This window comes from Loxodonta africana, chromosome 8 (assembly GCF_030014295.1).
Source record: "Loxodonta africana isolate mLoxAfr1 chromosome 8, mLoxAfr1.hap2, whole genome shotgun sequence".
In the NCBI taxonomy this organism is placed as follows: Eukaryota; Metazoa; Chordata; class Mammalia; order Proboscidea; family Elephantidae; genus Loxodonta; species Loxodonta africana.
In genome coordinates, this window is record NC_087349.1 from 74,603,128 (window position 1) to 74,619,424 (window position 16,297).

Genomic DNA, 16,297 nt, shown 5'->3' on the forward strand with positions numbered 1-16,297 from the left:
AACCCATTGCTGCCAAGTCAATTTTGACTACTGGCAACTCCATGTGTTACAGAGCAGAACTGCTATATAGGATTTTCTTGGCTGAAATCTTTACAGTGGCAGATCACCAGGCCTTCCTTCTGTACCCATTGCTGCATGGGTTTGAACCACCAACCATTAGGTCAGTAGTTGAGAACAAACTGTTTAGAGCATCCAGGGACCTTGTGAATCAATTTAGGGGGTGAAATTTTTCTGACTCATAGTGACCCTATAGGACAGAGTAGAACTGCTCCATGGAGTTTCCCAGGAGTGCCTGGTGGATTTGAACTGCCAACCTTTTGGTTAGCAGCCATAGTACTTATCCACTATGCCACCAGAGCTTCCATTACAATTGTTGCATCGGTGGAAACCAGCAAGGGAGAACTGAATTCCAATGAACCTCATAGGTAATAGCTAACCAGTAATTTGTAAAATTTTCCTACTTCCATTCTTTTTGAATATGTCAGTATTAATTATTGATCATCTGAGGTACAAGAAAAGACCCATGTCACAATCAGAGCCTTCCATAATTTTTAATTAATTTGTCTTATGCCATGTCAAACCCCTTCCACAGTTATAAAGAAAAATCTACCTGATGACCACAGAGGAGCATTGAGCCAGCCGCCGTCCAGCACTTTTTAGACCAGTGTATATCTGCCCCATCTCCATGGCTCCTTCCAGGCCAACCACCTCCAACAGCTGGTCACTCAGGTCTGAAAGGAAGCAGATGCCTTGTAGGTTATGTTACCGGAACCGAATAAGGTTCTTGCCTCTCACTGGTCAAGAATGAGCAGGTAAGGCATGTAGAGTTTTCCACACAAGCAAACCTTTATTAAAGAGGCTTGCAAGTGGAGATGAGAAGGGCCTGGAGTAACCCTTGCCCCGTCTCTCAGAACAAAAGACCCGCCAGGGTTTTTAAAAGTTCTTGGGCGGGAAAAGATTCATGTTTTTTCACAGGCAAGGGAGGGGTTATGTTAACTACGGTGCGGGTGCAGCAGCTTTCCAAGATGGCTCCTGTCCCAGAAGCCTCTGGGATTCGTAGCAGGGCTTATTATGGGGTTCTGCACCTGCACAGTCTCTAGGCTGCTACTGTAGCCCCTCACTGCCCCTGGTGGGAGGTCACACAGCAGTCACAGGTGGATGTTCTGCACATGTCCCTGGGGCTGGTTTTCTTGTTGCTTCTGAAAGACAACTTTAAAGAAGTTTGCAGGCTATTTTCTGATACCCTACCCCATTGTTCGGAGGAATGGCTTTGTTTCTCTACCCCGGCCCATTTCCTGTATTTTGCAGATTTGGGGGGCCCTCTGTTCCCTGTCTTAGTTACACTGTGTATGCGTATGTCCACAATTTTAATGTCATTAGATAGTTTTGAGATAAAAAAACAAAGTCACTCCACAAAAGAAAGCTTCTCCGTCTCAGAAACCAGAAGTAATGAAATGATGTTCTTATTTCTGAAACTCTCAGTTTAACTAAACCTTGAGGTTCTATAGAAAACAATTTGCTGTCAGCTTATTCTAAAACAAAATGGGAAGAACAGATTCCGAGCCAAATAATGCCAAAAAATCTACCAGTAGTTTTTGACATCAACACAAACTTAATGTTATTCCACATGTATATATGGAACGTTTATACATCCCACATCAGACAGTTTGGCAGCAAGTATGCATTTTAACACTATAAATAAAGTATGAGGATATGCTGTCAAACATGATTTTGTTAAATTACTGGAACATGGGATCTTAGAGATCATCAAGTTGAAACTTCTCATTTTATATATAAGAAGACTGGGGCCTTAAACCGTTGAGTGACTTGTCCTCAGTCATAGGTAACTTTGTACAGCAGTTCAAGAAACAATACTATTATGTTGAAAGGTTTTATGTTAAGGAATATGCTTGTTGCTGTTATTGTGAGCTGCCATCAAGTCATCCTGACTCATGGCGACCTAATGTGTGCAGAAGTAATTAGTACAGTGCAATCATTTTTTTTTTTTTTAACAGAAGAGAGTAGAAAGGGTCTAATAGTAATAGGAAACTTTTGCTGAGTGTTTATTAAGTGCATGTAACTGAACTAGTTGCTTTTTATGTATTGTCTCATTTGCTGAGCCTCGAAACCAACTTAAGACAATTATTATCACCCTCCTAGAGAAGCTGAAAATTAGAGAAGTTAACTGATTTATTCATATTCACATACCTAGTAGGTGACAGAGCCAATATTTGAACCCAGCCACTTGGATTCATCACCACTATGCTATATTCGATAAATTAGCCCATGTGAAAAAGAGAGACTTTTAAAAAATATAGAAAATTTTGTTACATTGAAAGGGAGATGAGATTGTTTGATCTCCAAGGTCTCCTTCCAGCCTGAAGGATTTCACTTAGCCAGAGCAGAGGGTTGTACTCATGTGAATAAATTTCCACAGAGTCCAGCCCCTCAACACAGCAAGAGCCCATGTTTTTACAGATTTAGCTCAGAATGCCCAGACCCTTGACTTGGAGGCAGCAGTCTAGGCGCACCAGTGTGGTCCTTGACTATTTTAACATCCGCATGTATTCCGAAGTATTTTAAAATGTAAATGAATAGTTTAAAATTGTATTAGTAGCAAAAAAACCTGGAGGTGAAGGTAGAGAGCAGAGGGTGTGATGATTTTAGGAGAAAACTATATAATAGCTGCTCATAGCTATTATAGAAAAACAAGCAAATGTGGTTTGTGTGGAATCCATTTTGTAGGGAAAGCCTTCATTCCTCACAAATGAATCCATTTTATCAGGAGTTCAAATACAACGATTCAATTTCAGAGTAGTTCAGTTGTGTGGCAAATAGCACTTTGAAATTTCAAAGTTTGTTAGGCCCGTGATCATTCTCAAATTTGATATAAGACCTTAGAATAGAATGTGTGACCAAGACATACATTTTTTTTAGGTGAACTATAAAAAGCTACTATGTTTTTAACTTTAAAGTATAGCTACATTAAGAGATTACCCTGAATAAAAACTACCTTCTAGCTACAAAATCAAGTGTTAACAAGTCATAATAACTTAGAGCTTTCACATCACTGTATTAAACCCTATTTAGATTTATTTCTTGTAAAACTTATTCTGTCTTTCTAGTTTAAATTTATGTTGCCAAGAACAGATGGACAAGGAATGGAAACATATTCTTTCAGCTGTAGCCTGCACTAAAATGTGCTTGGCTCTATAGCCTGGGTGTTAATATACTCATTTCTTAGATATATGTCAACCAGAGAACTACATTGTGGCAAGCACTAAAACCCCAGATGTGTGCCTGGTGATATTTATAAAACAGCAACAACAAAAACAACAACAAGCAGAGAAATGGAGCTCACATTTAGTATTACATATTGTGAACTGCCTGATTTCTAAATATGTGAAATTCCTTGCTGATTTGCAATTGTCTGAGGCTGGTTGATAGGAACTATTCTACAAGAAATGAAACACTTTCTCACAACAGAGCTAATCTGTGAGCCTTAACTTTCCCATGAATCACAGAGAATTGTCTACACCCACAGCATATTGCTACTGTCTACCACCCTCCTTCTGATTTTCTTCTTTCTTTTAGTTTGTCTTTGTTTTTCTCCCTGCAAAAATGCCCCCAAAGTCAATTCTACAGTTAATAAGAGTAATGAAGATGTTGTTATGGATTTAGAAGACCTGGACTTTCCCAACTCATGCTCTTCCTAACACAAAGAATTGTATAGGCATAGTGGAATGTTTACAAACTCTGGAAAAGCTATATACCATGTTCCTTCTAGTAAAGTGTTCAGGAAAAACAAAACAAAAAGAAACTCAGAATTCGTGTGGCATAAAGTTGCTTTCATAACACTTTCACATTTTTTTGATCTAGCATGATATGTATAAAATTACAGTATACAATTGATGCTTCCAACATGTTACCTTTTAGATCAGTGTCCTGATTGATTTCAGCAAAAGGTAGTTTCTATCTTTATAATTTTGAATTCTTTGTTTCTAAACATCAGGCTTCCTCACATTCTAGCTAAAATTTATATTCACTGCAGTTCTTCTCCAATGTCATAAACAACCAGATTAACTTACTTAATTTGTTTGTTACCTGACTGTTCATTTCATATTTAAGAGTAAAAAAAAATAGCAAACTACCACCCAGAGTTGGCCCAGGAGCCAAATCTGACTCTTGGTCTTTTTTTTTTTCCTTGTATGGCATGCAAGATAATAATGATTTTTACATTTTTAAATAGTTCAGGAAGATAAAACGAAGAATAGTTTGGGACATCTGAAAATTACATGAAATTCAAATTTCAGTGTCCATAAATTTAGCTGTATTAGGGCTCACCCAGGCTTACTTGTTTCTGTATTGTCCATGCCTGTTTGGTATTACAATGGCAGCATTGAATAATCGTGACTGAGACCTTCTGGCTCACGGAACCTACAATATTACTGTGTGAACCTTTAGAGAAAAAGTTTGCCAACCTGTGCTTAAGAGAAAGCTGAACTCTCTCAGGCCACTGAGGTTTTCACTTCAGTTCTGCCCCTATAAAGTACTAAATGGCATCATCGTCCTTCTACTAGTTCGGCAGCGTGTGTATCCGTGCATAGAACAGCTGTTCTCAACCATGGAATCTCAGCACACTCATGAGCTGTGACGTATGTCACAATCAATTTGCTATTAATCACAAAATATCCATGTTTCCAAATAATTTTATTACAAATGAAACGACAGCAGCTTGACGTGTAACATTACATTCGGCCATTGGTGTTCTGGCTGCTTTCCTTGAGTTTGAGAAAAAGTAGGGTCATAGATAAATCCACTGCCATTGTGTTGATTCTGGCTCGTGGTGACCCTATAGTTAGAAAGAAAAAATTGCAACCAGACACTGGCTATCCATTTGGGAGTTGGCTCTACCTGTGAGTCATCTGCCTACCCTGAGAAATCCTGACATTGGGGTGTGTGTGTGTCTCTCCAATAAGGGTATTGCCTTGGTTAAACTTCCTGGTTATGAGATATATATTTGAAGGGGAAAAGAAGGTACTTTTCTGGAAAAGTTCATATGTCTTTCCAAATATCTCTATAGGGGTAACAGAGGCAAAAGAATTTGCCAGTTTAGATATTTTCATATTTAAAACAGAAAGTCTACGAGATGTACTTCAGAGGGAAGAAACTCAATGAAATAGTGTTGGGTCACATTAGAGCAGACTTCTTAACACAGAATCTGCAAATCTAAATGGGGAAAAATCATCTTTATTTTCACTAAGATCTAATTGAAATTAAGCACTTGCTTCTATGATAAATTTAGGCAAGAAACCACAGTTGAAGAAGCAATATGTGTGATTTTGTCACTGGTAGATACCACAAATATTTCCAGATCACATTATAGTTGTCACAATATTTCAAAATGCTACTTATGCTCATTATGACTTGGAAATTTTAATAATTGTTGACCCTCTGCAAGATTTTTAAAGTTAATTTGTTAACAAAGCACATATATTATTAAATCAAAATTTTAACATTTCATTGTAATTAGTTTCCTTTGTTACTCTATGCTTTATTTTATGAATTTTAAAACATTATTCTGAGAAGTCAGTAGATTTCATCAGACTGCCAAAGAAGGCAAAATGATAAGAAACCCTGCTTTTAGAGTTTAATTTGCCTTTGATTTTGTATACCTTCTCCCAAGCATTGCTAGTGTTGCATTATTTTGTTACACAAGTAGTCAGGGGTATGAATGTAAAATCAGAATGTCAGGGGCACAGTAGAGATGAGAAAACACAGGAACTGCATAGCTAATAAGTGGGTAATATTTATTCATAGCTTAGTCTCTTCATTTTTGACAGATATGCCCTGATAATATGTTTCATTATGTAATTGTTTCATACTGCCATATGTGAGGGAACAGGAGAGGATGCCTTACACAGACTGTGTGGGTAGAATGTAGTGTGTACTGAAGGTGGGGGGAGGGAAGGGCGGCACGGGGCAGAGACTACCTCTTTGTGCCCACTGTCCAGCAACAGGCTGCAACACCGTGGGAGACCATGTGCTGTGCTACGCTCATTGACTCAGCAGCGGCATTTTGCAAATCACCATAAATTGCTAATTATATCATTATCTATTATGCCCTTATTTTGGCACAATGAGAGTTCTACCTTCTAAGCGTAGATTTTGTGTTTTGCAGTAACGCTTCATTTAATCTAACAACTGTTTGAAACAAGTCTAAGGATCCAGAAAAAAAAAAAAGAAATTTTAGAAAGCCAAGGTAGATATAATATCAATACACTAGGAAGAATAAATTTTACTTCTAATAGTCTCTGTCAACTTGTCCATCCATTGCCCATTGATTCTTAACTTAGATGTTCTTCTCACAAACATAATTAGCTGTTTTCCCTGACCTCCATAAATTATAAGATGCAAATTAGAAAAAGGCGTGGGTGGAAGGGACTGAAGCAATAATTTATTGATATGGACTGCGTGCTTCACAGTACATGTATATAAGCATAAAAGCAGGCTCTTAGCACCTTCAGGGAATACATTACATGATTGTAGATGTACTAACAAGGAAGAAAGAAAATGGGGAAGGCTGATGTATCCTGCTTGTCTACTATATGCTAGCATGCTGCTAGGGGATTTACAAGCACTTTTCCATTTAAGACTTCCAAGAGTCCTTTCAGGCTGGTATTATTCTTCTCATTTTATTGATGAGCAAACTATGTAACTTGTTCAAGGACTCACATATAATAGAAAATCTGGTTTTCCAACCAGGCATGCTGGACTCTGAAACCTATGTTACCGTACCTACTCACAATCGTAAGAACTAACAAATTAGATGTTAACGGTGATGGAAAAGAGAGAAAAAAAAAATACTACAAAGATATATAACACATCAAAATTGTGCCACTAACAATCCTACCTCTCAATAGTTTTAAGTGTTATTACCACATTAAAACAAAATATTAAAACTCCCATTCATAGTGACTACTCAAGGTCATGTGTGAATTATGCTCTGAAGAATCTCTATAAAAAGACCAGGAAATGAAAAATACTTTCTAGAAAGATTTCCATTGAAAATGTTAAAATATAGAAACTAAAAAGATTAAAGTCTGGTACATAAATAGATAAGCTGGAGTTATTTGGAAAACAACATTGCAAAATATCACATTATTTCTTGAAATCTGATAAATGAGGAGTTGTTAAGATACATACACAGAAATAATAAACATACACACAGGTCTTCTGTGTGTAAGGTGAGAATTCTACTACCGGACCACCACATATGGGGCAGTGGTGGTTCAGTGGTAGAACTCTCACCCCCCATACGGAAGAGTCCGATCTGATTTCCAGAATGCAGTTCATGAGCAGCCACCACCAGTCTGTCAGTGAAGGCTTGTGTGTTGCTTTGATGCTGAACAGGCTTCAGAAGAACTTCCAGACTAAGAAGACTAGGAAGTAAGGCCTGGTGATCTACTTTTGAAAATCCAGCCAATGAAATCCATATGGATTCCAATGGTCAACTCCCATTGCACCATGTGTTCTCCATGAGGTGGGGGCCAACTAGATGGCAGCTAACAACTATGTATGTGTGTGTGCGTGTGTGTGTGTTCGGACACACACACTCACACATATTATATGTTTATTGGTGGAATCACACACTTAACTTTAAAAATGGCTTTTAAGAAATGAATTTCATCATCTTTTAGGATCATCTTTCAGGATCTTTTATGTATTTTGATTCTAAAATTCTGAACTTCTCTAAATGGATCCAAAGAAAAGAAGGAACAGACATCAAAGTATGGCATATTGTCAGCAACCTCCCTACCACGCCCAAAGCAGTCCAGGACCTGCAAATCACTTTGTAATGGCATACTTGAAAAGTGATCTTCATCCCAGGACACACAACCCAAGAAATCATAAACATTTCATTCATGTGGCCCATAGAGAACAAGTTTAAAGATTCCCCACAGCAATCCATTGCTGCAACTGGCAACACATATTATTATCAGTAAATGTAAATGAAGAGACTATGAGCACAAGCTAAGAGTGAATATGAACACTGCTGCTTCTGGGTTCTTGAGTCAGTTTGTTCTCATTAAGCTTTGTGGAGGGACTGAAGGCTCTTGCTTGTTTTCTGTGTGAATGAGCCATTAGTGCATGTGGGAATGTTTTCATAGCACCATGCCTCCCCTGCCCTCTTCCATAAACCAAGCTACTTCACGTGCCTCCTCATATTTGCATCATCACTAAACAAAGCAAGTGCTCATGAAGGAAGGCTGATGTCAGCAAATTCTGAATAGCTTTTGGAGGGGCACCCTGTGTCCTAACACTCATGCCTGCTAAGGGGATAAAGTTACCAGGGAGACAGAGGCCCGACGCTTTTTCTCCTAAGAATTAATCAGTCCCAGCAATTAAAAAAAGAAAATCCAATTTTGTAGGATACAGTGCCAATATTACTTTACATCTGGTGGTACAGTGGTTAAGAGTTTGGCTGCTAACCAAAAGGTCGGCAATTCGAATCTACCAGCCGCTCCTTGGAAACCCTATGGAGCAGTTCTACTCTGTCTTATATGGTCGCTATGAGTCAGAATCCACTCGAGGGCAACAGGTTTGGGTTTTCTGTAGTCTTTACATTAAATTTCTGGAAGCACTACTAAAATAATTTATTTTCCTAAAGTATGCTATAGAATATAATGAGATATTTTAATGGTTTATTTTACTTTCAAAGAAATGTGAAAAATGATGAAATGTTCAGAATATGGCAATACATTTGAAACTCACTTATAAACTTAATACCGAAAAGTAAAATAAGGACAAAGCATAACGATGTAGAAGAGCGAATTACATCAAAAATTTTCATGTATAATGGAGCTGGTTTTGAGATCCATTTTATCTTGGTGTTATATATAAATATTACACTCCTAGCAAGACATTGACAGGCTCTATCCTATTTGAGGTTATTGCACTTTCTCAGACCATTTACATAACAACTCTGCTGGTTAAAGGTAAATCTCCCTCCTCTGGTGGTTTGTCTTCAGACAGAAGAGGCTATATGAGTACACAGAATTAAATCCCAACAACCTTCATTTGTAATTTTTTGGTGGATAAAATATAAGATTATATCCTGAAATCTAGTGTCTTGCTAGAGAACCCTTGAAAATCTGCTAACTTCATGGCACTGCACAACAGGAATGTCATAGTTTCTGCCTAGAACAGTGCACATGTTTAAGAAGTTTTGCTGTTACGCACGACTGAGCAGTCTCCTCTCATGAACTGAGACAGGAACTGTTACGGTCTCAAGCCCTAACAACACACTTGATAGCATCATTGCCTCACAGTTTAAAGATGAACAGTTCTTGACTCATCAATGCCTCTGGGAAAGAATTATTAGAGTCATGGAAGATTCTGCTTAATTTGGGTTTTCATTTTAATATAGCTTGTAACAGATTGTGGACAGATGGACCATCAAATCTAATGGGCTTTCTGTCAGGGAGTTAGCATTGCTTACCATACACCTGAGTTCTTCAATTTTGTGTATATTCTTTCTTTTAATTTCTCTTTTATGCAAAAAGATAATTTTATTTCATGACTTCATGGGTACCAAAAAAAAAAAATTATATTACTGTCTTGGATTACCAAATTGAATTAATGTTGACATAAATAGTTTTATTTGGAAAGGTTTTCAGATTAACCCCATTTGTAAATACTTACAAGAAATACAATATCCTTTGTCGTGCCAATTATGAAGTTAGCAGACAAATCCATTCCACACATGAAATCAGGTAGGAGAGAGAACTCGCAAATTATTAATGTATATGAGATTTTTGGTATTTATGCACCTTATGACTCATTAATCATCTACTGACAAGTTTCCAAAGAACTTGAATTAAAAAAAATAGAGAATAAGCCCTTGTGTATAGACATGTTGAGGGGGTTCATACAAGTACAAAAGATCTCTGTGGAAAACTTGTCCTTTATACTTTAAAAGCATGTCAATTTATTTTTACAAAAACACTGCATTGATACTAATCTAGCTTTTAGAAAATACAGAAACATGACTAACAGGAATGTAGAAAGTAAAAATGAGACATTCAAAGTACCCTGCTCCCTAACAACACTTGAGAATATAAGGGAAGTTCAAGTGCAAACTTCCAGATTTCCCCCACTGTGAAACTAAAGGCTTTACCTCTGTTTTTAAAGAGTTGCTTTGGAAGTAGGGGAAGCCAAAATGTCTTTTATAGTACAAACTTTGCTAATGCAACTCATTCTTCCCTTACCTCCTCTTATAAGAGATGTATCCTTTTAACAGTTTAAAATACTATTGCATTGATACTCTTGGTGCAAAGAAAAAAAAATTTTATTTAGCTGGACTCTTTAAAAGTTGTTTTTTTAAAAGGGCTTCACTGTACTGGTCTTGTAGTCCTCCATACAACAGAACAAAAGCAGTTCTATGAAAGAAGGCTAAACTTGGACAAACCATAAAAAAAAGCAAAGTTCCTCTCTGTTTTTATCAAATTTGATTGCTGCAGCTGTTCCCAGTTTCTGTATTTTAAAAATAGCCTTATTCAGTGCCTTTTTGGCTAAAGGCCAGAGTGCCATTAGAACATGCTGTACGGAAAACCTCTATTCAGTTACAGATACAGAAATATATTTAAGATCAGTGGGGGTCATCTGCAGCAAACACTTGTAAAGGAAAATAGAATTTTAATGTGCTTGGACTGATCGCCACTTTTAACAGATAGTTTAAAGCCCACATGCAGAAAATCCCTATTACTTTTGTTTCTCTTAGGTAAATATGTAGAATATCAACTTCACTGGAAAAATATTGTTAGAAAGGTCTGTTCCTTAAATAGCAATTTTAAAACTGAGATACACATTTCAAAGAATATCTACTAGTGGTTTTTGTTTGACCAACTCACAGACATCCATCCAGTGAAGAGATAGGTATTAGTGAGCAAATGCTACGAATGGAATCACAGCTTCTCTCTGATGTAGGCCACCTAACTAAGGTCACTGGCTGTGAAATAGACCAATCTGTTCAAGAAAATGAGTCTAGGGACTTATTTTGGACTGATACATTCATCTTTTGCCTCAAAGTGAGTGGGGATAGGGTCAAAGAATTGAGTTATTTAGTTGAGTCTCAGAGCTGAGCACCACATATACTCAGTTCTTTCCTTTTTCCACTTAGGCTCAACAGAAAATTTAAACTAGCATTTGGGAGTAAATGGATTAATAAAGACAGGTCAATTTGATTTGCAAGTGAAAAGAATCTGTTCTGCATGGATCTTTGACAAAAAGAAGGAATTTTTGAAGTCAGGGAATGAGGACAGTGAGAAAGAATTAGAAAGTAGGGGTCTAGAGAGAAGATCTAGGTTAGATGGACGCTGAAAGCACATAGGGTGGTGAAAAAGTTTAGATTCAGAGATGCTGGAAGATGGCAGCATAAACAGATCATTGTTCTGACCCTCTCCCACAAACACAACAAGAAATACAACAAGGAAATGGTGCCTGGCTTTGAGAGACTGAACTAGGGAGCAGAGAAAAGCAGCAGGAAACTACAAATAGGCAACCAATCAACAAGTGGCACACAGTGGAAAAATTGCTTCTCCCACCATCCCTGCCTCACCCCCTAGCCATGCGGACCACCAACTGCTGTGGTCTGGGGGAGTGACCACAGAAAAGGAGCCTGCTTCCCTACCACCATAGCCCCTGCTTGTGCAAAGGGACAGAATTCCAAGTTTCTGCTCTAAAATCAACAAGGCAGACTTACCCTGGGGTCCATTTGGAGTGTGGCAGCACCTCCCCTACTGGCCACTGTTGGCCGCAAGCCTGCTGTGAATTGCTACAGAGGGCCTGTGCAGTGGAGTCTGCTCTCATAGTCAACACTGCCTGCCTGTCTGCACATCCTATAGCTCGGGCCTCTGAAAACAACAGGACAGACCTCTCGGGGAGTCAGGTCAGGTGTGTCTGCTCCCCCTTTTTGTCAATCGGTGAGGACTGCTGACTGAGGTTGCTGTGTGCTAGGAAGCAGGCATCTTTAGTGGAGGCTACACCCACAGCCAACATACTAAGGGGTGGGCAGACTCTGATAGCAATAAGGCAGACCTTCCTGGGGGTCCATTTGGAGTGTGACAACCCCTCCACCAGGACACTGTGACCTGCAAGCCAGCTATGAATTGCTACAGAAGGCTTCTGCAGTGGAGTCTGTTCCCAGAGTCAGCACTTTACCTGTGTCTCTGTTAATCCCATAGCTCAGGCATCTGAAACCAACAGGACAGACCTCCCCGGGGATCAGTTTGAGTCTGTCTACTTCCACTTCCAGCTGGCACTGAGGACTGCTGACTGAAGCTGCTGTGTGCTAGGTAGCAGACATCATTAGTGGAAGCTACACCCACAGCCAACATACTACAGGATGGGCAGGGGGCTCTCTGATAGCAACAAGGCAGGGGTCCATTCAGAGTGTGAAAACCCCTCCCCCAGTTGGTAACTGTCAGATGCTGGACCGATATGAACTCCCACAGAAGGTTTCCTACAGTGGAGTCCGGAGGTGGGTCACCTAAGTGGAAACTGCTCCCCAACCACCATGGGACTATTGGGATCTGAAACCAACAACACAGATTTCTTGGAGGTCCTTCTGGGAAGTGCCAACACCTCCTTCTCCTGCATTTCCTCTGAATGCCAGCTCACATATAAGTTGCCCCCACAGATAGGGAAGGCAGCCTTGTGCAGAACAGGAAGGCAACACCTGGCCCCGAAGGGGGCGAACTGGGTGTGGATTTTTTGACTAAAAACACAGCTGGAGAAACAGAGAAGGGAAGAAAGTATTAACCAGAGAATGAGAGAGAGAGAGAGGGAGAGGACTGTGTCCTCTGGTGGCAGATTGATTATTACATGCTATCTCACCTGAGTGAAAGTTGAAAACTGAGATCTGGAACTTTTGAATCCTAATTAAACCAGAGAAGGAGAAGGAGCTATCACAGAGAGGGAGAGGAAATGGCAAGCAAAGAGTATTTTGCAGAAAGTAGCATGGCCAAAAACACCAAATACTGGGGAAAACTGAGAAAGTTAACACTCTCAAAAACTCCAATGCACCAACAAAAAATCAAAAGGCACACAAAAAAATAATAGCACACTCAAATAAACATGACAAAGGGATGACTGCATTATGAAAAAAGAAAGAATTTTATACAACAACACTAAATATAATTTAAAAAACTAGGAAAACAGACAAAGAGATAAAAGAAATAAGGAAAATAATGAACAAAACAATGAGGATCTAAAAAAAATGAGATATTGCAACTTAAAGGGACAAAAACTGAAATAAAAAACACACTAGAAGGATTTAGCAACAGATTTAATCAGGCAGAAGAAAGAATCAGCAAATTGAAGGATAAGGTAATTAAAATTACAGACACTGAAGTGCAACAAGAACGAAGGCTCAAGTACGCTGAGCACAGTTCAATGGAATTATGAGAAAACAACAGAAGACCTAATATATGCATCACGGGAATTCCAGAAGGAGATGAAAGAGAAAGGAACAGAAAGAATATTTGAAGAAATAATGACAGATAATTTCCCCAATCTAATGAAGGGCATGAATCTACAAATCCAAGAAGCTCAAAGAACCTTAACCAAGAGAAACCCAAAAAGATCTACACCAAGACACATTATAGTTAGGTTTGGAAAAAGTAAAGATAAAGAGAGAATTCTGAAAGCAGTGAGAGAGAAGCAAACAGGCACATAAAACATCCCTTGTAAGATTAGATGCTAATTTCTCCTCAGAAACGTTGGAGGCCAGAAGGCAATGGAATGATAAAGTGCTGAAAGAAAGAAAAAAAAAATGTCAACCAAGAATTCTACACCTGGCAAAACTATCCTTCAAGAACGAGGGTGAAATTAAAACACTCCCAGATAAACAGAAGTTGAGAGAGTTCACATCCAACAGCCTACAAAAAATATTAATGGGAGTTCTGTAGATAGAGGGGGAAAGACACTAGAAAATAATTCAAAGCTATACATAAAAAGAAAGATCCCTAATAAAAGGAAATGCATGGTCAAGTATTAGGGCTAGTAATAAGGTATTCATGCTTGATAATTCTAAGTGTTTTGTCCTTCTTGTCTCTTTATAACAAATATATAAAAAGCAAGGATAAAAGTATGTTGCAGGGCACACGAAATATAAAGATGTAATTACAGACAACAATAACAAAGGGGGGAAGGAATAGTATAGATATAAAATTTCTTGTATGTTACTGAAGTTATGACGGTATCAACTTACCTTAAATGTTATAAATACAAACTCTTAAATGTAATACTCATTTTTTTTTTAAAACCACTTATATATATGTATACAGACACATAGAGAGAGAGAACATACACAAAAGGAAAGGAGAAGGAAACCAAAAAGACTCACTACAATAAACCAACAAAATATAAAAGCAAGCAGTAGTTAAGGACAAAGATAAAGAAGGCTTAAGATGCAGAAAAAATAAATAACAAACTGGCAGAAGTAAGTCACTTCTTATCAGAAACCACAGTGAAGGTAAATGGACTAAATGCTCCAATAAAAAGGCAGAGAGTAGCAGAATGTATAAAACAAAAGGAACAAAAAACATGATACAACTATATGCTGTTTATAAGACACACTTTAAACCAAAGACATAAAAGGTTGAAAGTGAAAGGAAGGAAAAAAAACATTCCATGCAAATAATAACAAAAAGAGAGCTGGGGAGACAATATTAATATCAGACAAAGTAGACTTTAAGACAAGTTAGAAGAGATAAAGATGGACACTATATAGTGATAAAAGGGTCAATGAATCAAGATTTAACAATCATAAATACATATAGACCAAACACCAGAGCATCTAAATATACAAAGCAACCACTGAAATAATTGAAGGGAGAAATACATAGTGCTACAGTAATAGCTGGAGACTTCAATACGTCACTCTCAACATTGGACAGAACATCTAGTAAGAAGATCAACAAGGAAACGGGACCTGAATGACATTATAAACTAACTAGACTTAACAAACATACGGAGAACACTCCAGCCAAAAACAGCATAATGTACGTTCTACTCCAAAGCACATAGATCATTCTCCAGGACAGATCACATTTCAGATCACAAAGCAAGTCTTTTTTTTATTTTTTAATTTTATTGTGTTTTAGGTGAAAGTTCACAGCACAAATTAGTTTTTCATTCAATAATTTTATACACAAATTATTTTGTGACATTAATTGCAATCCCCTCAATGTGTCAGCACTCTTCCTGTTTCCTTTTCTACCCTGGGTTCTCAGTGTCTATTCATCTAGTTTTCCTGTCCCTTCCTGCCTTCTCACTTTTACTTTTGGGCAGTTGTTGCCCATTTGATCTTTTATACTTGATTGAACTAAGAAACACATTCCTCACCTGTGTTATTGTTTTATGAGCCTGTCTAATCTTTGGCTGAAAGGTGGACTTTGGAAATGACTTCAGTTCTGAGTTAGCAGGGTGTCCAAGGGCCAGTCTTGAGGGTTCCTCCAGTCACCATCAGATTAGTAAGTCTGGTCTTTTTTTGTGAATTTGAATTTTGTTCTACATTTTTCTCCCATTCTGCTTGGGACCCTCTATTGTGATTCCTGTCACAGCTGTCGTTGGTGGTAGAGGAGCACCATCTATTTCTTCTGGGCTTAGGGTGGTGGAGGTTGTGGTTCATGTGGTCTATTAGTCCTTTGGACTAATATTTTCCTTGTGTCTGTGGTTTACAAAGCAAGTCTTGATAAATTTTAAAAGATTGAAATAATTCAATGTGTTTTCACTGATGGCAATGGAGAGATGCTACAAATCAGTAACAGAAAAAAAAAAACCTGGAAAATACAAAAACATACGGAATTAGACAATACACTATTAAATTACCAATTGGACAAGGAAGAAATTAAAACAGTCAAATTCTTAAAGTCAAATGAAAATGAAACCACAACATACCAAAATTATGGAATGCAGCAAAGACAGTACTCAGAGGGAAACATATCAATAAATGTCGATGTGAAAAAAGGAGAAATATCTCAAATTCATAGCCTAACTAGACAACTCCAAGAAGAGGACAGAAAACTAAGCTTAAACATAACAGAAGAAAGGAAATAACAAAGGTCAGAGCAGAAACAAAATTGAAAACAGAAAACCTATAGAAAGAATCAATAAAAACAGAAGTTGGTTGTTTGAAAAGACCAATAAAATTGGCAAACCTTTAGCTAGCCTGACAAAGAAAAAAGAGAAGAGATGTAAAAAACAAAAATAAGAGACATCACAATTGGCCCAA

At 38.0% G+C, this 16,297-nt stretch overlaps 1 protein-coding gene across 1 annotated transcript in view; it reads right to left on the bottom strand.

Annotated features, from left to right (window-relative positions):
• Nucleotides 1–287: 287 nt before the first annotated feature.
• Nucleotides 288–16,297, bottom strand: part of LOC135232241 (diacylglycerol kinase beta-like) — a 166,500-nt gene continuing 150,490 nt past the window's right edge. The window contains exon 3 of the mRNA XM_064290030.1: nt 288–731. Coding sequence (XP_064146100.1) covers nt 607–731 — 125 coding nt within the window. The 3' untranslated portion in view covers nt 288–606. The remainder of the gene's footprint in view (nt 732–16,297) is intronic.